We start from the raw sequence: 24,837 nt of genomic DNA, 5'->3' as shown, positions 1-24,837 counted from the left end.
CCCATACCTGTCAGCATTCTATAGTGGTCCTTGGGAAGGCCACCAAGGTTAGCGTTCCATCGATTCCAAGTAGTTTAGGACATAGCCACCTGATGGCTTCCTGGAAAGTCAGATAGTGGAGTTGTAGTGTGTTAGCTAACAGCAATGTGTGTTGTTCCTCTCCCTCCTTGTGTGTGTTCTCCAGGTCAATGGTCTGATTGCAGGCAGGTCTTATGTGTTCAGGGTGCGTGCTCAGAACCTGGCTGGAGTGGGAAAGACTTCTGCTGTGTTAGGACCTGTTCTGGCTCTGACCATGCCTGGTGTGTACAGTAGTTCTGTCTGTCTCTCTGTCTCTCTGTCTCTCTGTCTCTGTCTGTCTGTCTGTCTGTCTGCCTCTCTGTCTGTCTGTCTGTCTGTCTGTCTGTCTGTCTGTCTGTCTGTCTGTCTGTCTGTCTGTCTGTCTGTCTGTCTGTCTGTCTGTCTGCCTGCCTGGTGTGTACAGTAGTTCTGTCTGTCTGTCTGTCTGTCTGTCTGTCTGTCTGTCTGTCTCTCTGTCTCTCTGTCTCTGTCTCTCTGTCTCTGTCTGTCTGCCTCTCTGTCTGCCTCTCTGTCTGTCTGTCTGTCTGTCTGTCTGTCTCTGTCTCTGTCTCTGTCTCTGTCTCTGTCTCTGTCTCTCTCTCTCTCTCTCTCTCTCTCTCTCTCTCTCTCTCTCTCTCTCTCGGGACTTCTATGTAGAGTGAACAATGAGGGGTTCTAATATTCTAGGTCAGTGCTTTTATTGATGTAACTATTGGGTTAATAAAGGTATTTTTAAAATGAAATCTCTTCTCCTTCTCCGTTTCTCTCCTCTGTGTAACATGTACCCCCCAGGTACTCATGAGATAATACTGGATGTGGATGATGATGGTGTGATCTCCATGATCTTTGAGTGTTCTGAGATGGCCGAGGGGTCAGAGTTCATCTGGTCTAAGAACTACAAGACTCTGACAGACACCTCCAGACTCACCATCGTCACGGAGGGGGGCAAGTAAGTTCTGTTTCTATACCATGGTCACAGAGGGGGGCAAGTAAGTTCTGTTCCTATACCATGGTCACAGAGGGGGCAAGTAAGTTCTGTTTCTGTACCATGGTCACAGAGGGGGGCAAGTAAGTTCTGTTTCTGTACCATGGTCACAGAGGGGGGCAAGTAAGATCTGTTTCGATACCATGGTCACAGAGGGGGGCAAGTAAGTTCTGTTTCTGTACCATGGTCACAGAGGGGGGCAAGTAAGATCTGTTTCGATACCATGGTCACAGAGGAGGGCAAGTAAGTTCTGTTTCTATACCATGGTCACAGAGGGGGCAAGTAAGATATGTGTCTATACCATGGTCACAGAGAGGGGCAAATAAGATATGTGTCTATACCATGGTAACAGAGGGGGCAAGTAAGATATGTGTCTATACCATGGTCACAGAGAGGGGCAAATAAGATATGTTTCTATACCATGGTAACAGAGGGGGCAAGTAAGGTATGTTTCTATACCATGGTCACAGAGGGGGGCAAGTAAGGTATGTTTCTATACCATGGTCACAGAGGGGGGCAAGTAAGTACTGTATCTATACCATGGTCACAGAGGGGGGCAAATAAGGTATTTCCTATACCATGGTCACAGAGGGGGGGCAAGTAAGGTATGTTTCTATACCATGGTCACAGAGGGGGGCAAGTAAGTTCTGTTCCTATACCATGGTCACAGAGGGGGATAGGTAAGTTCTGTTCCTATACCATGGTCACAGAGGGGGATAGGTAAGTTCTGTTCCTATACCATGGTCACAGAGGGGGATAGGTAAGTTCTGTTCCTATACCATGGTCACAGAGGGGGATAGGTAAGTTCTGTTCCTATACCATGGTCACAGAGGGGGATAGGTAAGTTCTGTTCCTATACCATGGTCACAGAGGGGGATAGGTAAGTTCTGTTCCTATACCATGGTCACAGAGGGGGATAGGTAAGTTCTGTTCCTATACCATGGTCACAGAGGGGGATAGGTAAGTTCTGTTCCTATACCATGGTCACAGAGGGGGATAGGTAAGTTCTGTTCCTATACCATGGTCACAGAGGGGGCAAGTAAGTTCTGTTTCTATACCATGGTCACAGAGGGGGATAGGTAAGTTCTGTTCCTATACCATGGTCACAGAGGGGGATAGGTAAGTTCTGTTTCTATACCATGGTCACAGAGGCGGATAGGTAAGTTCTGTTTCTATACCATGGTCACAGAGGGGGATAGGTAAGTTCTGTTCCTATACCATGGTCACAGAGGGGGATAGGTAAGTTCTGTTCCTATACCATGGTCACAGAGGGGGATAGGTAAGTTCTGTTCCTATACCATGGTCACAGAGGGGGATAGGTAAGTTCTGTTCCTATACCATGGTCACAGAGGCGGATAGGTAAGTTATGTTCCTATACCATGGTCACAGAGGGGGATAAGTAAGTTCTGTTCCTATACCATGGTCACAGAGGCGGATAGGTAAGTTCTGTTCCTATACCATGGTCACAGAGGGGGGCAAGTAAGTTCTGTTCCTATACCATGGTCACAGAGGGGGGCAAGTAGGATACAGTGCCTTGCGAAAGTATTTGGCCCCCTTGAACTTTGCGACCTTTTGCCACATTTCAGGCTTCAAACATAAAGATATAAAACTGTATTTTTTTGTGAAGAATCAACAACAAGTGGGACACAATCATGAAGTGGAACGACATTTATTGGATATTTCAAACTTTTTTAACAAATCAAAAACTGAAAAATTGGGTGTTCAAAATTATTCAGCCCCCTTAAGTTAATACTTTGTAGCGCCACCTTTTGCTGCGATTACAGCTGTAAGTCGCTTGGGGTATGTCTCTATCAGTTTTGCACATCGAGAGACTGAAATTTTTTCCCATTCCGCCTTGCAAAACAGCTCGAGCTCAGTGAGGTTGGATGGAGAGCATTTGTGAACAGCAGTTTTCAGTTCTTTCCACAGATTCTCGATTGGATTCAGGTCTGGACTTTGACTTGGCCATTCTAACACCTGGATATGTTTATTTTTGAACCATTCCATTGTAGATTTTGCTTTATGTTTTGGATCATTGTCTTGTTGGAAGACAAATCTCCGTCCCAGTCTCAGGTCTTTTGCAGACTCCATCAGGTTTTCTTCCAGAATGGTCCTGTATTTGGCTCCATCCATCTTCCCATCAATTTTAACCATCTTCCCTGTCCCTGCTGAAGAAAAGCAGGCCCAAACCATGATGCTGCCACCACCATGTTTGACAGTGGGTATGGTGTGTTCATGGTGATGAGCTGTGTTGCTTTTACGCCAAACATAACATTTTGCATTGTTGCCAAAAAGTTCAATTTTGGTTTCATCTGACCAGAGCACCTTTTTCCACATGTTTGGTGTGTCTCCCAGGTGGCTTGTGGCAACCTTTAAACAACACTTTTTATGGATATCTTTAAGAAATGGCTTTCTTCTTGCCACTCTTCCATAAAGTCCAGATTTGTGCAATATACGACTGATTGCTGTCCTATGGACAGTCTCCCACCTCAGCTGTAGATCTCTGCAGTTCATCCAGAGTGATCAAGGGCCTCTTGGCTGCATCTCTGATCAGTCTTCTCCTTGTATGAGCTGAAAGTTTAGAGGGACGGCCAGGTCTTGGTAGATTTGCAGTGGTCTGATACTCCTTCCATTTCAATATTATCGCTTGCACAGTGCTCCTTGGGATGTTTAAAGCTTGGGAAATCTTTTTGTATCCAAATCCGGCTTTAAACTTCTTCACAACAGTATCTCGGACCTGCCTGGTGTGTTCCTTGTTCTTCATGATGCTCTCTGCGCTTTTAACGGACCTCTGAGACTATCACAGTGCAGGTGCATTTATACGGAGACTTGATTACACACAGGTGGATTGTATTTATCATCATTAGTCATTTAGGTCAAAATTGGATCATTCAGAGATCCTCACTGAACTTCTGGAGAGAGTTTGCTGCACTGAAAGTAAAGGGGCTGAATAATTTTGCACGCCCAATTTTTCAGTTTTTGATTTGTTAAAAATGTTTGAAATTTCCAATAAATGTCGTTCCACTTCATGATTGTGTCCCACTTGTTGTTGATTCTTCACAAAAAAATACAGTTTTATAACTTTATGTTTGAAGCCTGAAATGTGGCAAAAGGTTGCTAAGTTCAAGGGGGCCGAATACTTTCGCAAGGCACTGTATGTTTCTATACCATGGTCACAGAAGGGGGAAAGTAAGTTATGTTTCTATACCATGGTCACAGAGGGGGCAAAAAAGATATGTTTCTATACCATGGTAACAGAGGGGTCAAAAAAGATATGTTTCTATACCATGGTCACAGAGGGGGGCAAGTAAGGTATGTTTCTATACCATGGTCACAGAGGGGGGCAAGTAAGTTCTGTTTCTATACCATGGTCACAGAGGGGGGCAAGTAAGTACTGTTTCTCTACCATGGTCACAGAGGGGGAAAGTAGGTTGTGTGTGTCCGTTGCCTGGTGCTCCAGTCTGTTTCTGCTCTCTGTGTTAGTTCATTGTCATGCTGTCTCCTCAGGTCCAGAGCAATCTTTAATGCTCCCAGTCTGGAGGACCTTGGTATCTTCTCCTGTGAGGTTACCAACACTGTTGGAGTCTCAGCCAGCTACACTCTAACGGAGGCTGGTGAGTCCCTGTCCCATTTCGCTGTTCTACATTACTTTCTTGGAGTAGGGGCTATGGATGGGGTTAGGATTGGGATTGTGTCAGAAACATTCTGAGGAGGTTGAGTCAGTCCTTCCTGGCTGTCTCAGATTACATATAATCAGTGACCTCAGATCTTTGGAAGGTGGAGGCAAGGGTTTGGGGGGTGAGTAGGGGAAGGTTAGCTTTCTGAGTGATCTATTCTCTTCATGGTACGGTTACTAACAGCTGCACCACATTAGCTCTTAGTGACGTGCAGATAGAGGTTTCATTTCCTCATCACCTACAGTATATGCAGATTGAAGTCGTTCTTATTGTGGAGAAGGAAATAAATATCTGTAGAAAACAGACGGAAAACCAATGATGTAAACCTTGACTGGACACAATAATCCGTCGTCTCACGATTATGACCTCGTTCCTGTCTGTTGGTGTGTCAGAGAGGAAAAAACAGGAGGGAAATGACAATAAAGGATTGTGTTTGGTATGGTCTGAAAATTAGTGAGATGAGGTAAGGAGAGGAGGAGGTAGTGGAGGTGTTAAAACTAGATGGAGGGGGCAAGGAGAGGAGGAGGGAAATTAGAGGGAGGGGGCAAGGAGAGGGAGGGAAAATTAGAGGGAGGGGGTAAGGAGCGGAAGGGAGTGGAGGTGTTAAAATTAGAGGGAGGGGTAAGGAGAGGAGGAGGGAGTGGAGGTGTTAAAATTAGATGGAGGGGGCAAGGAGAGGAGGAGGGAAATTAGAGGGAGGGGGCAAGGAGAGGAGGAGGGAGTGGAGGGGGGTCAAGGAGAGGAGGAGGGAAATTAGAGGGAGGGGTAAGGAGCGGAAGGGAGTGGAGGTGTTAAAATTAGAGGGAGGGGGAGAGGAGGAGGGAGTGGAGGTGTTAAAATTAGATGGAGGGGTCAAGGAGAGGAGGAGGGAAATTAGGGAGGGGGTAAGGAGAGGAAGGGAGTGGAGGTGTTAAAATTAGATGGAGGGGTAAGGAGAGGAGGAGGGAGTGGAGGTGTTAAAATTAGATGGAGGAGGGGGGAGCAAGGGAGGGTAGGGAGGGAGGGAGGGGGTAAGGAGGAAGGGAGTGGAGGTGTTAAAATTAGAGGGAGGGGTAAGGAGAGGAGGAGGGAGTGGAGGTGTTAAAATTAGATGGAGGGGGGAGAGGAGGAGGGAGGAGGTGTTAAAATTAGATGGAGGGGGCAAGGAGAGGAGGAGGGAGGGAGGGGGCAAGGAGAGGGAGGGAAATTAGAGGGAGGGGGTAAGGAGAGGGAGGGAAATTAGAGGGAGTGGGGGGTAGAGGGAGGAGGGCGGAAGGGAGTGGAGGTGTTAAAAAATTAGAGGGGAGGGGTAAGGAGAGGAGGAGGGAGTGGAGGTGTTAAAATTAGATGGAGGGGGTAAAGGAGGAGGAGGAGGGAAATTAGAGGGAGGGGGGCAAGGAGAGGGAGGGAAATTAGAGGGAGGGGGCAAAGGAGAGGGAGGTGAAATTAGAGGGAGGGGGCAAGGAGGAGGGAGGGAAATTAGAGGGAGGGGGTAAGGAGAGGAGGAGGAGTGGAGGTGTTAAAATTAGAGGGAGGGGGAGGAGGAGGAGGTGTTAAAATTAGAGGAGGGGGAGGAATTAGAGGGAGGGGGCAAAATTAGAGGGAGGGGGAGGGAGGAGGAGGAGGGAGTGGAGGTGTTAAAATTAGAGGGAGGGGGTAAGGAGAGGAGGAGGGAGTGGAGGTGTTAAAATTAGAGGGAGGGGGTAAGGAGAGGAGGAGGGAGGGGGTAGGAGGGAGTGGAGGTGTTAAAATTAGAGGGAGGGGTAAGGAGAGGAGGAGGGAGTGGAGGTGTTGTTAAAATTAGAGGGAGGGGGTAAGGAGAGGAGGAGGGAGTGGAGGTGTTAAAATTAGAGGGATGGGGTAAGGAGAGGAGGAGGGAGTGGAGGTGTTAAAATTAGAGGGAGGGGGTAAGGAGAGGAGGAGGTAGTGGAGGTGTTAAAATTAGATGGAGGGGTCAAGGAGAGGAGGAGGGAAATTAGAGGGAGGGGGTAAGGAGGGAGGGAGTGGAGGTGTTAAAATTAGAGGGAGGGGAGGGAGTGGAGGTGTTAAAATTAGAGGGAGGGGGCAAGGAAGGAGGAGGGAGTGGAGGGTTAAAATTAGAGGGGAGGGAGGAGGAGGGAGTGGAGGTGTTAAAATTAGATGGAGGGGGAGTGGAGGTGTTAAAATTAGAGGGAGGGGTCAAGGAGAGGAGGAGGGAGGTGTTAAAATTAGAGGGAGGGGGTAAGGAGAGGAGGAGGGAGTGGAGGTGTTAAATTAGAGGGAGGGGGTTGGAGGTGAGGGAGGGGGTAAGGAGAGGGAGTGGAGGAGGGAGGGGAGGAGGAGGGTGGAGGTGTTAAAATTAGAGGGAGGGGGGGTAAGGAGAGAAGGAGGGAGTGGAGGTGTTAAAATTAGGAGGGAGTGGGGGGTAGAGGGAAGGAGGAGAGGAGGAGGGAGTGGAGGTGTTAAAATTAGAGGGAGGGGGTAAGGAGAGGAGGAGGGAGTGGAGGTGTTAAAATTAGAGGGAGGGGGTAAGGAGAGGAGGAGGGAGTGGAGGTGTTAAAATTAGAGGGAGGGGGTAAGGAGAGGAGGAGGGAGTGGAGGTGTTAAAGTTAGAGGGAGGGGGGGTAAGGAGAGAAGGAGGGGGGGGTGGAGGTGTTAAAATTAGAGGGAGGGGGTAAGGAGAGGAGGAGGGAGTGGAGGTGTTAAAGTTAGAGGGAGGGGGTAAGGAGAGGAGGAGGGAGTGGAGGTGTTAAAATTAGATGGAGGTGGCAAGGGAGAGGAGGAGGGAAATTAGATGGAGGGGTAAGGAGAGGGAGGGGGCAAGGAGAGGGAGGGAAAATTAGAGGGAGGGGGTAAGGAGATGGAGGGAAAATTAGAGGGAGGGGGTAAGGAGCGGAAGGGAGTGGAGGTGTTAAATTTAGAGGGAGGGGGTAAGGAGAGGAGGAGGGAGTGGAGGTGTTAAAATTAGAGGGAGGGGGTAAGGAGAGGAGGAGGGAGTGGAGGTGTTAAAGTTAGAGGGAGGAGGCAAGGAGAGGAGGAGGGAAATTAGAGGGAGGGGCAAGGAGAGGAGGAGGGAGTGGAGGTGTTAAAATTAGAGGGAGGGGGGAGAGGAGGAGAGGGAGAGGGAAATTAGAGGGAGGGGGCAAGGAGAGGAGGAGGGAGGAGGTGTTAAAATTAGAGGGAGGGGGAGGAGGGAGGAGGGAGGGAGGTGTTAAAATTAGAGGGAGGGGGTAAGGAGAGGAGGAGGGAGTGGAGGTGTTAAAGTTAGAGGGAGGGGGCAAGGAGAGGAGGAGGGAGTGGAGGTGTTAAAATTAGAGGGAGGGGGTAAGGAGAGGAGGAGGGAGTGGAGGTGTTAAAGTTAGAGGGAGGGGGCAAGGAGAGGAGGGGGGTTAAAATTAGAGGGAGGGGGCAAGGGAGAGGAGGGAGGAGGGAGGGGGTGGAGGGGTGTTAAAATTAGAGGGAGGGGGTAAGGAGAGGGAGGGAGGAGGTGGAGAGGGAGGGGGTAAGGAGAGGAGGAGGGAGTGGAGGTGTTAAAGTTAGAGGGAGGAGGCAAGGAGAGGAGGAGGGAAATTAGAGGGAGGGGCAAGGAGAGGAGGAGGGAGTGGAGGTGTTAAAATTAGAGGGAGGGGGCAAGGAGAGGAGAGGGAAATTAGAGGGAGGGGGCAAGGAGAGGAGGAGGGAGTGGAGGTGTTAAAATTAGATGGAGGGGTCAAGGAGAGGAGGAGGGAGTGGAGGTGTTAAAATTAGAGGGAGGGGGTAAGGAGCGGAAGGGAGTGGAGGTGTTAAAATTAGAGGGAGGGGTAAGGAGAGGAGGAGGGAGTGGAGGTGTTAAAATTAGAGGGAGGGGGTAAGGAGAGGAGGAGGGAGTGGAGGTGTTAAAGTTAGAGGGAGGGGGTAAGGAGCGGAAGGGAGTGGAGGTGTTAAAATTAGAGGGAGGGGTAAGGAGAGGAGGAGGGAGTGGAGGTGTTAAAATTAGATGGAGGGGGCAAGGAGAGGAGGAGGGAGTGGAGTTGTTAAAATTAGATGGAGGGGTCAAGGAGAGGAGGAGGGAAATTAGAGGGAGGGGGTAAGGAGAGGAGGAGGGAAATTAGAGGGAGGGGGCAAGGAGAGGAGGAGGGAGTGGAGGTGTTAAAATTAGATGGAGGGGTCAAGGAGAGGAGGAGGGAGTGGAGGTGTTAAAATTAGAGGGAGGGGGTAAGGAGAGGAGGAGGGAGTGGAGGTGTTAAAGTTAGATGGAGGGGCAAGGAGAGGAGGAGGGAGTGGAGGTGTTAAAATTAGATGGAGGGGGCAAGGAGCGGAAGGGTGTGGAGGTGTTAAAATTAGAGGGAGGGGTAGGGAGAAGAGGAGGGAAATTAGAGGGAGGGGCAAGGAGAGTAGGAGGGAGTGGAGGTTTTAAAATTAGATGGAGGGGGCAAGGAGAGGAGGAGGGAGTGGAGGTGTTATAATTAGAGGGAGGGGTAGGGAGAAGAGGAGGGAAAATTAGAGGGAAGGGGTAAGGAGCCGAAGGGAGTGGAGGAGTTAAAATTAAAGGGAGGGGGTGGAGGTGTGAAAGAGATGCTGACAGTCATGGTCGTCACCAATGTTGTTGGTGATGTTGTTGATTGACAGGTCTGAAGCGTCTCCTGGACATCAGCCACGAGCACAAGTTCCCCAGTGAGTATTCGTCATTGCCCAGCATTCCCGTGCTACACTGTTTTGATCTAGACCGTCTCCTCTCCAGAGCTATACAGTAGTCTCTCCTCCCAGTCTGTTCTGACTCTGTCCCCATGTTTCTCCTCCTTCACTCTGTCCCCCTGACTCTCCTCCTTCACTCTGTCCCCCGGTCTCTACTTCTTCACTTTGTCCCCTGTCTCCCCCTTCACTCTGTCCCCCTGTCTCTCCTCCTTCACTCTGTCCCCCGTCTCTCCTCCTACACTTTGTCCCCCGTCTCTCCTCCTTCACTCTGTCCCCCTGACTCTCCTCCTTCCCTCTGTCCACCTGACTCTCCTCCTTCACTCTGTCCCCCTGTCTCTCCTCCTTCACTATGCCCCCCTGTCTCTCCTCCTTCACTTTTTCCCCTGTCTCTCCTCCTTCACTCTGTCCCCCTGACTCTCCTCCTTCCCTCTGTCCACCTGACTCTACTCCTTCACTCTGTCCCCCTGTCTCTAGTCCCTGTCCCCTCTTCACTCTGTTTCCTCTCTCCTTCACTCTATCCCCCAGTCTCTCCTCCTTCACTCTGTCCCCCTGTCTCTCGTCCTTCACTACATCCCCATGTCTCTTCCCCTTCACTCTGTCCTCCTTCACTCTGTCCTCCTGTTTCTCCTCCTTTACTCGGTCCCCCTGTCTCTCCTCCTTCACTCTGTCCTCCTTCCCTCTGTCCCGCTGTTTCTTCTCTTTCACTTTGTCTCCCTGTCTCTAGTCCTTCACTTTGTCCCCCTGACTCTCCCTCTTCACTCTGTTTCCATGTCTCTCCTCCTTCCCTCTGTCCCCCTGTCTCTCCTCCTTCACCCTGTCCCCTGTCTCTCCTCCTTCAATCTGTCCCCCTGTCTCTCCTCCTTCACCCTGTCCCCTGTCTCTCCTCCTTCACTCTGTCCCCCTGTCTCTCCTCCTTCACTTGGTCCCCATGTCTCTCCTCCTTCACTCTGTCCTCCTTCACTCTGTCCCCCTGTCTCTCCTCCTTCACTCTGTCCTCCTTCCTTCACTCTGTCCCCCTGTCTCTGTTCCCCTTCACTCTGTCCCCCTTTCTTCACTCTGTTCTCATTCCCTCTGTCCCCCTGTTTCTTCTCCTTCACTTTGTCCCCTGTCTCTGTCCCCCTGTCTCTCCTCCTTCACTCTGTCCCCTGTCCTCCTCCTTCACTTGGTCACTCTGTCTCTCCCCCTCTGTTGTCTCTTCTCCTTCACACTGTCCCCCTGTCTCTCCTCCTTCACTCTGTCCTCCTTCCCTCTGTCCCCCTGTTTCTTCTCCTTCACTTTGTCCCCCTGACTCTCCCTCTTCACTCTGTCTCCATGACTCTCCTCCTTCCCTCTGTCCCCCTGTCTCTCCTCCTTCACTCTGTCCCCCTGTCTCTCCTCCTTCACTCTGTCCTCCTTCACTCTGTCCCCCTGTTTCTCCTCCTTCACTCTGTCCCCCTGTCTCTTCTCCTTCACCCTGTCCCCTGTTTCTTCTTCTTTACTATGCCCCCCTGTCTCTCCTCCTTCACTCTGTTCTCATTCCCTCTGTCCCCCTGTTTCTTCTCCTTCACTTTGTCCCCTGTCTCTCCTCCTCCACTTTGTCCCCCTGTCTCTCCTCCTTCACTTTGTCCCCATGTCTCTCCTCCTTCACTCTGTCCCCTGTCTCTAATTCCTTCACTCTCTCTCCATGTCTCTTCTCCTTCACTCTGTCCCCCTGTCTCTCCTCCTTCACTCTGTCCCCATGTCTCTCCTCCTTCACTCTGTCCCCATGTCTCTCCTATTTCACTCTGTCCCCCTGTTTCTCCTACTTCACTCTGTCCCCATGTCTCTTCTCCTTCACTATTTCCCCCTGTTTCTCCTCCTTCACTCTGTCCCCATGTCTCTACCCCTTCACCCTGTCCCCCTGTCTCTCCTCCTTCACCCTGTCCCCCTGTCTCTCCTCCTTCACCCTGTCCCCCTGTCTCTCCTCCTTCACCCTGTCCCCCTGTCTCTCCTCCTTCACTCTGTCCCCCTGTTTCTCCTCCTTCACTTTGTCCCCCTGTTTCTCCTCCTTCACTTTGTCCCCATGTCTCTCCTCCTGTCACTCTGTCCCCCTGTGTCTCCTGCATCACTCTGTCCCCTTGTTTCTCCTCCTTCACTCTGTCCCCCTGTCTCTCCTCCTTCACTCTGTTCCCATGTCTCTCCTCCTTCACTCTGTCCCCCTGTTTCTCCTCCTTCACTCTGTCCTCCTTCATTCTGTCCCCGTTTCTCCTCCTTCACTCTGTCCCCATGTCTCTCCTCCTTCACTCTTTCCCCCTGTTTTTCCTCCTTCACTCTGTCCCCAAGTCTCTCCTCCTTCACCCTGTCCCCCTGTCTCTCCTCCTTCACTCTGTCCCCCTGTCTCCCCTCCTTCACTATGTCCTCCTTCATTCTGTCCCCGTTTCTCCTCCTTCACTCTCTCCCCATGTCTCTTCTCCTTCACTCTTTCCCCCTGTTTCTCCTCCTTTATTCTGTCCCCATGTCTCTCCTCCTTCACTCTCTCCCCCTATCTCTCCTCCACCCTGTCCCCCTGTCTCTAATCCTTCACTCTGTCCCCCTGTCTCCCCTCCTTCACTCTGTTCCCATGTCTCTCCTCCTTCACCCTGTCCCCCTGTTTCTCCTCCTTCACTCTGTTCCCATGTCTCTCCTCCTTCACCCTGTTTCTCCTCCTTCACTTTGTCCCCCTGTCTCTTCTCCTTCACTATTTCCCCCTGTTTCTCCTCCTTCACTCTGTCCCCATGTCTCTACCCCTTCACCCTGTCCCCCTGTCTCTCCTCCTTCACCCTGTTCCCATGTCTCTCCTCCTTCACTCTGTCCCCCTGTTTCTCCTCCTTCACTCTGTCCCCCTGTTTCTCCTCCTTCACTTTGTCGCCCTGTTTCTCCTCCTTCACTCTGTCCCCATGTCTCTCCTCCTTCACTCTGTCCCCCTGTCTCTCCTGCATCACTCTGTCCCCTTGTTTCTCCTCCTTCACTCTGTCCCCCTGTCTCTCCTCCTTCACTCTGTTCCCATGTCTCTCCTCCTTCACTCTGTCCCCCTGTTTCTCCTCCTTCACTCTGTCCTCCTTCATTCTGTCCCCGTTTCTCCTCCTTCACTCTGTCCCCATGTCTCTCCTCCTTCACTCTTTCCCCCTGTTTTTCCTCCTTCACTCTGTCCCCATGTCTCTCCTCCACCCTGTCCCCCTGTCTCTCCTCCTTCACTCTGTCCCCATGTGTCCCCTCCTTCACTCTGTCCTCCTTCATTCTGTCCCCGTTTCTCTTCTCCTTCACTCTGTCCCTATGTTTCTCCTCCTTCACTCTCTCCCCATGTCTCTTCTCCTTCACTCTTTCCCCCTGTTTCTCCTCCTTTATTCTGTCCCCATGTCTCTCCTCCTTCACTCTCTCCCCCTATCTCTCCTCCTTCACCCTGTCCCCCTGTCTCTAATCCTTCACTCTGTCCCCCTGTCTCTCCTCCTTCACTCTGTTCCCATGTCTCTCCTCCTTCACCCTGTCCCCCTGTTTCTCCTCCTTCACTCTGTTCCCATGTCTCTCCTCCTTCACCCTGTCTCTCCTCCTTCACTTTGTCCCCCTGTCTCTCATCCTTCACTCTGTTCCCCTGTCTTTTCTCCTTCACCCTGTTCCCATGTTTCTCCTCCTTCACTCTGTTCCCATGTCTCTCCTCCTTCACTCTGTCCCCATGTCTCTCCTCCTTCACTCTGTTCCCATGTCGCTCCTCCTTCACTCTGTCCACCTTCACTCTGTCCCCCTGTTTCTCCTCCTTCACTCTGTCCCCCTGTCTCTCCTCCTTCACTCCGTTCCCATGTCTCTCCTCCTTCACTCTGTCGCCATGTTTCTCCTCCTTCACTCTGTCCCCATGTCTCTCCTCCTTCACTCTGTCCCCATGTCTCTCCTCCTTCGCTCTGTCCCCATGTTTCTCCTCCTTCACTCTGTCCTCCTTCACTCTGTCTCCATGTTTCTCCTCCTTCACTCAGTCCCCCTGTCCCTTCTCCTTCACTTTGTCCCCCTGTCTCTCCTCCTTCACTTTGTCCCCCTGTCTCTCCTCCTTCACTCTGTCCCCCTGTCTCTCCTCCTTCACTCTGTCCCCTATGTCCCTCCTCCTTCACTCTGTCCACCTGTCCCTCCTCCTTCACTCTGTCCCCCCGCTCTCCTCCTCTCATTCTGTGCCCCTGACTCTCCTCCTCTCACCCTGTCCCCCGGTCTCCATTCTTGCCCCCTGTCTCTCCTCCTTCACTTTGTCCCCCTGTCTCTCCTCCTTCACTCTGTCCCCCTGTCCCTCCTACTTCATTCTGTCCCCCTGACTCTCCCCCTTCACTCTGCCCCCCTGACTCTCCTTCTTCACTCTGTCCCCCTCTCTCTCCTCCTTCACTTTGTCCCCTGTCTCTCCTCCTTCCCTCTGTCCACCTGACTCTCCTCCTTCACTCTGTCCCCCTGTCTCTCCTCCTTCACTCTGTTCCCCTGTCTCTCCTCCTTCACTCTGTTCCCATGTCTCTCCTCCTTCACTCTATCCCCCTGTCTCTTCTCCTTCACTCTGTCCCCCTGTTTCTCCTCCTTCACTCTGTCCCCCTGTTTCTCCTCCTTCACTTTGTCGCCCTGTTTCTCCTCCTTCACTCTGTCCCCATGTCTCTCCTCCTTCACTCTGTCCCCCTGTCTCTCCTGCATCACTCTGTCCCCTTGTTTCTCCTCCTTCACTCTGTCCCCCTGTCTCTCCTCCTTCACTCTGTTCCCATGTCTCTCCTCCTTCACTCTGTCCCCCTGTTTCTCCTCCTTCACTCTGTCCTCCTTCATTCTGTCCCCGTTTCTCCTCCTTCACTCTGTCCCCATGTCTCTCCTCCTTCACTCTTTCCCCCTGTTTTTCCTCCTTCACTCTGTCCCCATGTCTCTCCTCCACCCTGTCCCCCTGTCTCTCCTCCTTCACTCTGTCCCCCTGTGTCCCCTCCTTCACTCTGTCCTCCTTCATTCTGTCCCCGTTTCTCTTCTCCTTCACTCTGTCCCTATGTTTCTCCTCCTTCACTCTCTCCCCATGTCTCTTCTCCTTCACTCTTTCCCCCTGTTTCTCCTCCTTTATTCTGTCCCCATGTCTCTCCTCCTTCACTCTCTCCCCTATCTCTCCTCCTTCACCCTGTCCCCCTGTCTCTAATCCTTCACTCTGTCCCCCTGTCTCTCCTCCTTCACTCTGTTCCCATGTCTCTCCTCCTTCACCCTGTCCCCCTGTTTCTCCTCCTTCACTCTGTTCCCATGTCTCTCCTCCTTCACCCTGTCTCTCCTCCTTCACTTTGTCCCCCTGTCTCTCATCCTTCACTCTGTTCCCCTGTCTTTTCTCCTTCACCCTGTTCCCATGTTTCTCCTCCTTCACTCTGTTCCCATGTCTCTCCTCCTTCACTCTGTCCCCATGTCTCTCCTCCTTCACTCTGTTCCCATGTCGCTCCTCCTTCACTCTGTCCACCTTCACTCTGTCCCCCTGTTTCTCCTCCTTCACTCTGTCCCCCTGTCTCTCCTCCTTCACTCCGTTCCCATGTCTCTCCTCCTTCACTCTGTCGCCATGTTTCTCCTCCTTCACTCTGTCCCCATGTCTCTCCTCCTTCACTCTGTCCCCATGTCTCTCCTCCTTTGCTCTGTCCCCATGTTTCTCCTCTTTCACTCTGTCCTCCTTCACTCTGTCCTCCTTCACTCTGTCCCCCTATTTCTCCTCCTTCACCCTGTCCCCCTCTCTCTCCTCCTTCACCCTGTCCCCCTGTTTCTCCTCCTTCACCCTGTTCCCATGTCTCTTTTCCTTCACTCTGTCCCCATGTCTCTCCTCCTTCACTCTGTCCCCATGTCTCTCCTCCTTCGCTCTGTCCCCATGTTTCTCCTCCTTCACTCTGTCCTCCTTCACTCTGTCTCCATGTTTCTCCTCCTTCACTCAGTCCCCCTGTCCCTTCTCCTTCACTTTGTCCCCCTGTCTCTCCTCCTTCACTTTGTCCCCCTGTCTCTCCTCCTTCACTCTGTCCCCCTGTCTCTCCTCCTTCACTCTGTCCCCTATGTCCCTCCTCCTTCACTCTGTCCACCTGTCCCTCCTCCTTCACTCTGTCCCCCCGCTCTCCTCCTCTCATTCTGTGCCCCTGACTCTCCTCCTCTCACCCTGTCCCCCGGTCTCCATTCTTGCCCCCTGTCTCTCCTCCTTCACTTTGTCCCCCTGTCTCTCCTCCTTCACTTTGTCCCCCTGTCTCTCCTCCTTCACTCTGTCCCCCTGTCCCTCCTACTTCATTCTGTCCCCCTGACTCTCCCCCTTCACTCTGCCCCCTGACTCTCCTTCTTCACTCTGTCCCCCTCTCTCTCCTCCTTCACTTTGTCCCCTGTCTCTCCTCCTTCCCTCTGTCCACCTGACTCTCCTCCTTCACTCTGTCCCCCTGTCTCTCCTCCTTCACTCTGTTCCCCTGTCTCTCCTCCTTCACTCTGTTCCCATGTCTCTCCTCCTTCACTCTATCCCCCTGTCTCTTCTCCTTCACTTTGTCCCCCTGTCTCTCCTCCTTCACTCTGTCCCCCTGTCTCTCTGTCCTCCTTCACTCTGTCCCCATGTCTCTTCTCCTTCACTCTGTCCTCCTTCACTCTGTCCCCCTGTTTCTCCTCCTTTACTCTGTCCCCCTGTCTCTCCTCCTTCACTCTGTCCTCCTTCCCTCTGTCCCCCTGTTTCTTCTCCTTCACTTTGTCTCCCTGTCTCTAGTCCTTCACTTTGTCCCCCTGACTCTCCCTCTTCACTCTGTCTCCATGTCTCTCCTCCTTCCCCCTGTCCCCTGTCTCCTCCTTCACTCTGTCCCCCTGTCTCTTCTCCTTCACTCTGTCCCCTATTTCTCCTCCGTCACTCTGTCCCCTATTTCTCCTCCGTCACTCTGTCCCCCTGTCTCTCCTCATTCACTCTGTCCCCGTCTCTCCTCATTCACTTTGTCCCCCTGTCTCTCCTCCTTCACCCTGTTCCCATGTCTCCTCTCCTTCACTCTGTCCCCATGTCTCTCCTCCTTCGCTCTGTCCCCATGTTTCTCCTCCTTCACTCTGTCCTCCTTCACTCTGTCCCCCAGTATCTCCTCCTTCACTCTGTCCTTCTTCACTCTGTCCCCATGTTTCTCCTCCTTCACTCCGTCCCCCTGTCTCTTCTCCTTCACTTTGTCCCCCTGTCTCTCCTCCTTCACTCTGTCCCCCTGTCTCTCCTCCTTCACTCTGTCCTCCTTCACTCTGTCCCCATGTCTCTTCTCCTTCACTCTGTCCTCCTTCACTCTGTCCCCCTGTTTCTCCTCCTTTACTCTGTCCCCCTGTCTCTCCTCCTTCACTCTGTCCTCCTTCCCTCTGTCCCCCTGTTTCTTCTCCTTCACTTTGTCTCCCTGTCTCTAGTCCTTCACTTTGTCCCCCTGACTCTCCCTCTTCACTCTGTCTCCATGTCTCTCCTCCTTCCCCCTGTCCCCTGTCTCCTCCTTCACTCTGTCCCCCTGTCTCTTCTCCTTCACTCTGTCCCCTATTTCTCCTCCGTCACTCTGTCCCCTATTTCTCCTCCGTCACTCTGTCCCCCTGTCTCTCCTCATTCACTCTGTCCCCCTGTCTCTCCTCATTCACTCTGTCCCCGTCTCTCCTCATTCACTTTGTCCCCCTGTCTCTCCTCCTTCACTCTGTCCTCCTTCACTCTGTCCCCCTGTTTCTCCTCCTTCACCCTGTTCCCATGTCTCCTCTCCTTCACTCTGTCCCCATGTCTCTCCTCCTTCGCTCTGTCCCCATGTTTCTCCTCCTTCACTCTGTCCTCCTTCACTCTGTCCCCCAGTATCTCCTCCTTCACTCTGTCCTTCTTCACACTGTCCCCATGTTTCTCCTCCTTCACTCCGTCCCCCTGTCTCTTCTCCTTCACTTTGTCCCCCTGTCTCTCCTCCTTCACTCTGTCCCCTATGTCCCTCCTCCTTCACTCTGTCCCCCTGTCCCTCCTCCTTCACTCTGTCCCCCCGCTCTCCTCCTCTCATTCTGTGCCCCTGACTCTCCTCCTCTCACCCTGTCCCCCCGGTCTCCATTCTGTCCCCCTGTGTCTCCACCCCTCACCCTGTCCCTCCTCTTCTCTCTCTGTACTGATGCTGTGTCACTCTCTCCTCCTCCCCAGTCATTCCCTTCAAGACTCAGATGGCCATGGAGCTCCTGGAGAAGGGTCGTGTGAGGTTCTGGACCCAGGTTGAGAAGTTCACCACTGGCTGCCATGTGGACTATGTCTTTAATGATGTGATCGTAGAGAACGGAGAGGTGAGGAAACACAAACATCACTGTCAGAAAACACTCTCACACACATCTCAATCATCAACACACATTATGGTCAGAACACACACACACACACACACACACACACACACACACACACACACACACACACACACACACACACACACACACACACACACACACACACACACACACACACACACACACAAAAGAACACTCCCAAGCAAGCATGTTCTCACATTTCTGTGTCACATTTCCCTCCTCTAGAAATACCAAATGAACTTTGACAAGAACTCAGGCATCATTGAGATGTTCATGGACTCTCTCGCGGTCACAGACGAGGGAACATTCACCTTTAACCTCGTGGACGGGAAGGCCAAGGGGTCCACCAGCCTGGTGCTGATTGGAGAAGGTAAGGCCACACCCCAACTGTTACCATGACTGCCACCACAGGGGTTCAGTCACCATGCAGTGGGTGTGGCTCTGATAGCAGTGACATGTTGTGTCCACTAGGGGGTAGGAGAAGACCAGTAGTGTTTAGACTCAAACTGCATGTTCATGTGATGGCTTTGGTGTAGTGTTGGTTCCTATTCTGACAACTGTCTGGGGGGAAGTGTTGTTGTGGTGAAATATGGCTGTGTTCCTATAGGTTACTATTCTGACAACTGTTTATTATTTATTTTGTTTTATTTATTATATTATTATTATGTATTATATTTATTTATTATGTTTAACTTCTTCTACTTCTCCAGAGTTCAGAGAGCTCCAGAAAAAGTCAGAGTTTGAACATGCTGAATGGATCAGAAGACAAGGTGTGGAATATATTGTTTTGCACTTGTCATGTTGTTAGATGATTGATATTATATTGCTGCAGAGTGCTGTCCTGTAGCGGTATTAACTCTATCTGTTGTCTGCAGAGTGCTGTCCTGTAGCGGTATTAACTCTATCTGTTGTCTGCAGAGTGCTGTCCTGTAGCGGTATTAACTCTATCTGTTGTCTGCAGAGTGCTGTCCTGTAGCGGTATTAACTCTGTCTGTTGTCTGCAGAGTGCTGTCCTGTAGCGGTATTAACTCTATCTGTTGTCTGCAGAGTGCTGTCCTGTAGCGGTATTAACTCTATCTGTTGTGTGCAGAGTGCTGTCCTGTAGCGGTATTAACTCTGTCTGTTGTCTGCAGAGTGCTGTCCTGTAGCGGTATTAACTCTATCTGTTGTCTGCAGAGTGCTGTCCTGTAGCGGTATTAACTCTGTCTGTTGTCTGCAGAGTGCTGTCCTGTAGCGGTGTTAACTCTATCTGTTGTCTGCAGAGTGCTGTCCTGTAGCGGTATTAACTCTGTCTGTTGTCTGCAGAGTGCTGTCCTGTAGCGGTATTAACTCTGTCTGTTGTCTGCAGAGTGCTGTCCTGTAGCGGTGTTAACTCTATCTGTTGTCTGCAGAGTGCTGTCCTGTAGCGGTATTAACTCTGTCTGTTGTCTGCAGAGTGCTGTCCTGTAGCGGTGTTAACTCTATCTGTTGTCTGCAGAGTGCTGTCCTGTAGCGGTATTAACTCTGTCTGTTGTCTGCAGAGTGCTGTCCTGTAGCGGTATTAACTCTGTCTGTTGTCTGCAGAGTGCTGTCCTGTAGCGGTATTAACTCTGTCTGTTGTGTGCAGAGTGCTGTCCTGTAGCGGTATTAACTCTGTCTGTTGTCTGCAGAGTGCTGTCCTGTAGCGGTATTAACTCTGTCTGTTGTGTGCAGAGTGCTGTCCTGTAGCGGTATTAACTCTGTCTGTTGTCTGCAGAGTGCTGTCCTGTAGCGGTATTAACTCTGTCTGTTGTCTGCAGAGTGCTGTCCTGTAGCGGTATTAACTCTGTCTGTTGTCTGCAGAGTGCAGTCCTGCAGCGGTATTAACTCTATCTGTTGTCTGCAGAGTGCTGTCCTGTAGCGGTATTAACTCTGTCTGTTGTCTGCAGAGTGCTGTCCTGTAGCGGTATTAACTCTGTCTGTTGTCTGCAGAGTGCTGTCCTGTAGCGGTATTAACTCTGTCTGTTGTCTGCAGAGTGCTGTCCTGTAGCGGTATTAACTCTGTCTGTTGTCTGCAGAGTGCTGTCCTGTAGCGGTATTAACTCTATCTGTTGTGTGCAGAGTGCTGTCCTGTAGCGGTATTAACTCTGTCTGTTGTCTGCAGAGTGCTGTCCTGTAGCGGTATTAACTCTATCTGTTGTCTGCAGAGTGCTGTCCTGTAGCGGTATTAACTCTGTCTGTTGTCTGCAGAGTGCTGTCCTGTAGCGGTGTTAACTCTATCTGTTGTCTGCAGAGTGCTGTCCTGTAGCGGTATTAACTCTGTCTGTTGTCTGCAGAGTGCTGTCCTGTAGCGGTATTAACTCTGTCTGTTGTCTAGCGGTGTTAACTCTATCTGTTGTCTGCAGAGTGCTGTCCTGTAGCGGTATTAACTCTATCTGTTGTCTGCAGAGTGCTGTCCAGTAGCGGTATTAACTCTGTCTGTTGTCTGCAGAGTGCTGTCCTGTAGCGGTATTAACTCTATCTGTTGTCTGCAGAGTGCTGTCCTGTAGCGGTATTAACTCTGTCTGTTGTCTGCAGAGTGCTGTCCTGTAGCGGTATTAACTCTGTCTGTTGTCTGCAGAGTGCTGTCCTGTAGCGGTATTAACTCTGTCTGTTGTCTGCAGAGTGCTGTCCTGTAGCGGTATTAACTCTGTCTGTTGTCTGCAGAGTGCTGTCCTGTATTAACTCTGTCTGTTGTGTGCAGAGTGCTGTCCTGTAGCGGTATTAACTCTGTCTGTTGTCTGCAGAGTGCTGTCCTGTAGCGGTATTAACTCTGTCTGTTGTCTGCAGAGTGCTGTCCTGTAGCGGTATTAACTCTGTCTGTTGTCTGCAGAGTGCAGTCCTGTAGCGGTATTAACTCTATCTGTTGTCTGCAGAGTGCTGTCCTGTAGCGGTATTAACTCTGTCTGTTGTCTGCAGAGTGCTGTCCTGTAGCGGTATTAACTCTGTCTGTTGTCTGCAGAGTGCTGTCCTGTAGCGGTATTAACTCTGTCTGTTGTCTGCAGAGTGCTGTCCTGTAGCGGTATTAACTCTGTCTGTTGTCTGCAGAGTGCTGTCCTGTAGCGGTATTAACTCTATCTGTTGTGTGCAGAGTGCTGTCCTGTTGTCTGCAGAGTGCTGGTATTAACTCTGTCTGTTGTCTGCAGAGTGCTGTCCTGTAGCGGTATTAACTCTATCTGTTGTCTGCAGAGTGCTGTCCTGTAGCGGTATTAACTCTGTCTGTTGTCTGCAGAGTGCTGTCCTGTAGCGGTATTAACTCTGTCTGTTGTCTGCAGAGTGCTGTCCTGTAGCGGTATTAACTCTATCTGTTGTCTGCAGAGTGCTGTCCTGTAGCGGTATTAACTCTGTCTGTTGTCTGCAGAGTGCTGTCCAGTAGCGGTATTAACTCTATCTGTTGTCTGCAGAGTGCTGTCCTGTAGCGGTATTAACTCTATCTGTTGTCTGCAGAGTGTGCTGTCCTGTTGTCTGCAGAGTGTATAGCGGTATTAACTCTGTCTGTTGTCTGCAGAGTGCTGTCCTGTAGCGGTATTAACTCTGTCTGTTGTGTGCAGAGTGCTGTCCTGTAGCGGTATTAACTCTGTCTGTTGTCTGCAGAGTGCTGTCCTGTAGCGGTATTAACTCTATCTGTTGTCTGCAGAGTGCTGTCCTGTAGCGGTATTAACTCTGTCTGTTGTCTGCAGAGTGCTGTCCTGTAGCGGTATTAACTCTGTCTGTTGTGTGCAGAGTGCTGTCCTGTAGCGGTATTAACTCTGTCTGTTGTCTGCAGAGTGCTGTCCTGTAGCGGTATTAACTCTGTCTGTTGTCTGCAGAGTGCTGTCCAGTAGCGGTATTAACTCTGTCTGTTGTGTGCAGAGTGCTGTCCTGTAGCGGTATTAACTCTGTCTGTTGTCTGCAGAGTGCTGTCCTGTGTATTAACTCTATCTGTTGTCTGCAGAGTGCTGTCCAGTAGCGGTATTAACTCTGTCTGTTGTGTGCAGAGTGCTGTCCTGTAGCGGTATTAACTCTATCTGTTGTCTGCAGAGTGCTGTCCTGTAGCGGTATTAACTCTATCTGTTGTCTGCAGAGTGCTGTCCTGTAGCGGTATTAACTCTATCTGTTGTCTGCAGAGTGCTGTCCTGTAGCGGTATTAACTCTGTCTGTTGTCTGCAGAGTGCTGTCCTGTAGCGGTATTAACTCTATCTGTTGTGTGCAGAGTGCTGTCCTGTAGCGGTATTAACTCTGTCTGTTGTCTGCAGAGTGCTGTCCTGTAGCGGTATTAACTCTATCTGTTGTCTGCAGAGTGCTGTCCTGTAGCGGTATTAACTCTGTCTGTTGTCTGCAGAGTGCTGTCCTGTAGCGGTGTTAACTCTATCTGTTGTGTGCAGAGTGCTGTCCTGTAGCGGTATTAACTCTATCTGTTGTCTGCAGAGTGCTGTCCTGTAGCGGTATTAACTCTGTCTGTTGTCTGCAGAGTGCTGTCCTGTAGCGGTGTTAACTCTATCTGTTGTGTGCAGAGTGCTGTCCTGTAGCGGTATTAACTCTGTCTGTTGTCTGCAGAGTGCTGTCCAGTAGCGGGAATTAACTCTATCTGTTGTCTTTCTCAGGTCCTCACTTCGTGGACTATCTTGGTTTCCAGGTCACCCCAGAATGCAACGTGCTGCTGAAGGCCACGGTAAGGTTCCATAACAGTAAGGTTCTATGATGGTAGGGTTCTGTCTATGACGGCAGGGTTCCATATTTCACTGTAGGGTTTGATCTGTGATGGTAATGTTCTATATATGATAAGGATGTATGACGGTAGGTTTTATCTATGACGGTAGGGTTATATCTATGACGGTAGGGTTATATCTATGACGGTAAGGTTCTATCTATGACGGTAGGTTTTATCTGTGACGGTAAAGTTTTATCTATGACGGTAGGTTTTATCTATGATGGTAAGGTTCTATCTATGACAGTAGGGTTTTATCTATGACGGTAGGTTTTATCTGTGACGGTAAAGTTTTATCTATGACGGTAGGTTTTATCTATGATGGTAAGGTTCTATCTATGACAGTAGGTTTTATCTGTGACGGTAAGTTTCTATCTATGACGGTAGGGTTTTATATCTATGACAGGTTTTATCTGTGACGGTAAGGTTCTATCTATGGCGGTAGGTTTTATCTATGACGGTAAGGTTCTATCTATGACGGTAGGTTTTATCTATGACGGTAAGGTTCTATCTATGACAGTAGGTTTTATCTATGACGGTAAGTTTCTATCTATGACGGTAGGGTTTTATATCTATGACGGGTTATATCTATGACGGTAAGGTTTTATCTATGATAGTAGGTTTTATCTATGACGGTAAGTTTCTATCTATGACGGTAGATTTTTATATCTATGATGGTAGGGTTTTATATCTATGTCGGTAGGGTTATATCTATGACGGTAGGATTCTATCTATGACAGCAGGGCTCCATATTTGACTGTAAGGTTCGATCTATGATGGTAATGTTCTATATATGGTAAGGATGTATGAGGGTAGGTTTTATCTTTGACGGTAGACACATTTCAGTTGGACAACTGACTAGGTATCCCCCTTTCCCTTCCCTATGTCAGGTCAAGACCGTAGGGTTATATCTATAAAAAAGGTTCTATGATGGTAGGTTTCCATCTTTAACAGAAGGACTCTGTCTGTGACGGTTAGGTTGTATTCTATGACGGTAGTATTCTATATATTACTGTAAGGTTCTATGACGTAAGGATCTATCTACGATGGTAGGGTTCTATATATTACTGTAGGGTTCTATGACATAAGGATCTATCTACGATGGTAGGGTTCTATATATTACTGTAGGGTTCTATGACATAAGGATCTATCTACGATGGTAGGGTTCTATATATTACTGTAGGGTTCTATGACATAAGGATCTGTCTACGATGGTAGGGTTCTATATATTACTGTAGGGTTCTATGACATAAGGATCTATCTACGATGGTAGGGTTCTACATATTACTGTAGGGTTCTATGACATAAGGATCTGTCTACGATGGTAGGGTTCTATATATTACTGTAGGGTTCTATGACGTAAGGATCTGTCTACGATGGTAGGGTTCTATCTGTGATTCTACAGTTCTATTTATTTGGTAGGGCTCTATTTATGGCGGTTTCATCTATGATGGTTAGGTTTCATCTATGACTGTAGGTTATAGCTATAGCAGTAAGGTTACATCTATGATGGTTAGGTTTCCTCTATGAAGTTACCTTTAGCAGTAAGGTTTTGTCTATGATGGTAGTGTTCTATGATGGATCAAGAAGGAAGGGTTGTATCTATGACGATAGACCATTCTGTTATAGATACTATCCTATGATGGTAAGGATCTATAACAGAATGTTTCTATGACTGTATGGTTCTGTCTATGATGGCAAGCTTCTATCTACAGTACCAGTCAAACTTTTGGACACACCTACTCATTCAAGGGTTATGACGATACGTTTTTATGATGTTAGAACCATACTGTCAAAGATATAACTTTAATATCATAGATATCTCTGCCATCATAGATTGAACCTTATTGTCATAGATAGGGTTATATCTTTGACAGTACGGTCATATCTATGACAATAAGGTTCAATATATGATGGCAGTGTTCTATCTATAATGTTAAGGTTATATCTTTGATGGTAGGTTTCTATCTATGACAGTACCCTACTGTCATAGATAGAACCTTAACATTATAGATATAACCCTACCATCATAGATATAACCTTTCTGTTATGTTCTATCTATGATGGTAGGGTTCTATCTATAATGGTTGGACTTGATCTATGATGGTAAGGTTCTATGATGAATGAAGACGGTAGGATTATATTTATGACAGTGTGGTTCTATGATGGATCAAGACAGCAGGGTTCTATCTAACAGAAAGGTTATGTGACGGTAGGGTTCTATCTAACAGAAAGGTTATACGATGGTAGTGTTTTATCTATGATGTTAGGCTTCTATCTTTGACGGTAATGTTCTATGACGGATCAAGACGGTAGGGAACTGTCTATGACTGAAGGATTCAATTATGGGTTACGATAGGGTTCTATCTATGACAAAGGTTCTATGGCAGGAGGGTTCTACCTTTAACAGAAGGGTTCTGTCTATGACAGTAGGGTCCTATCTATAATGGTAAGTTTCTATCTATGGCAGTAGGATTTTTAAATCTATGATGGTAGGGTACTATCTATATATTACTGTAAGGTCCTTTGACAGTAAGGATCTATCT

General features: G+C 49.6%; 1 protein-coding gene across 1 annotated transcript in view; it reads left to right on the top strand.

The window, feature by feature from the left end:
• The window catches only part of myom1a (myomesin 1a (skelemin)), a 151,140-nt gene that overhangs the window by 59,842 nt on the left and 66,461 nt on the right, over positions 1-24,837 (top strand). The window contains 8 exon segments of the mRNA XM_064992006.1: positions 185-299; positions 850-1,006; positions 4,550-4,656; positions 9,286-9,330; positions 17,453-17,589; positions 17,833-17,977; positions 18,318-18,377; positions 22,188-22,255. Of these exon segments, the coding sequence (XP_064848078.1) occupies positions 185-299; positions 850-1,006; positions 4,550-4,656; positions 9,286-9,330; positions 17,453-17,589; positions 17,833-17,977; positions 18,318-18,377; positions 22,188-22,255 (834 nt within the window).

Source organism: Oncorhynchus masou, chromosome 17, assembly GCF_036934945.1.
Source record: "Oncorhynchus masou masou isolate Uvic2021 chromosome 17, UVic_Omas_1.1, whole genome shotgun sequence".
In the NCBI taxonomy this organism is placed as follows: Eukaryota; Metazoa; Chordata; class Actinopteri; order Salmoniformes; family Salmonidae; genus Oncorhynchus; species Oncorhynchus masou.
The sequence above is the reverse complement of the archived record's forward strand: the minus strand, read 5'-3'. Positions and strand labels throughout refer to the sequence as shown.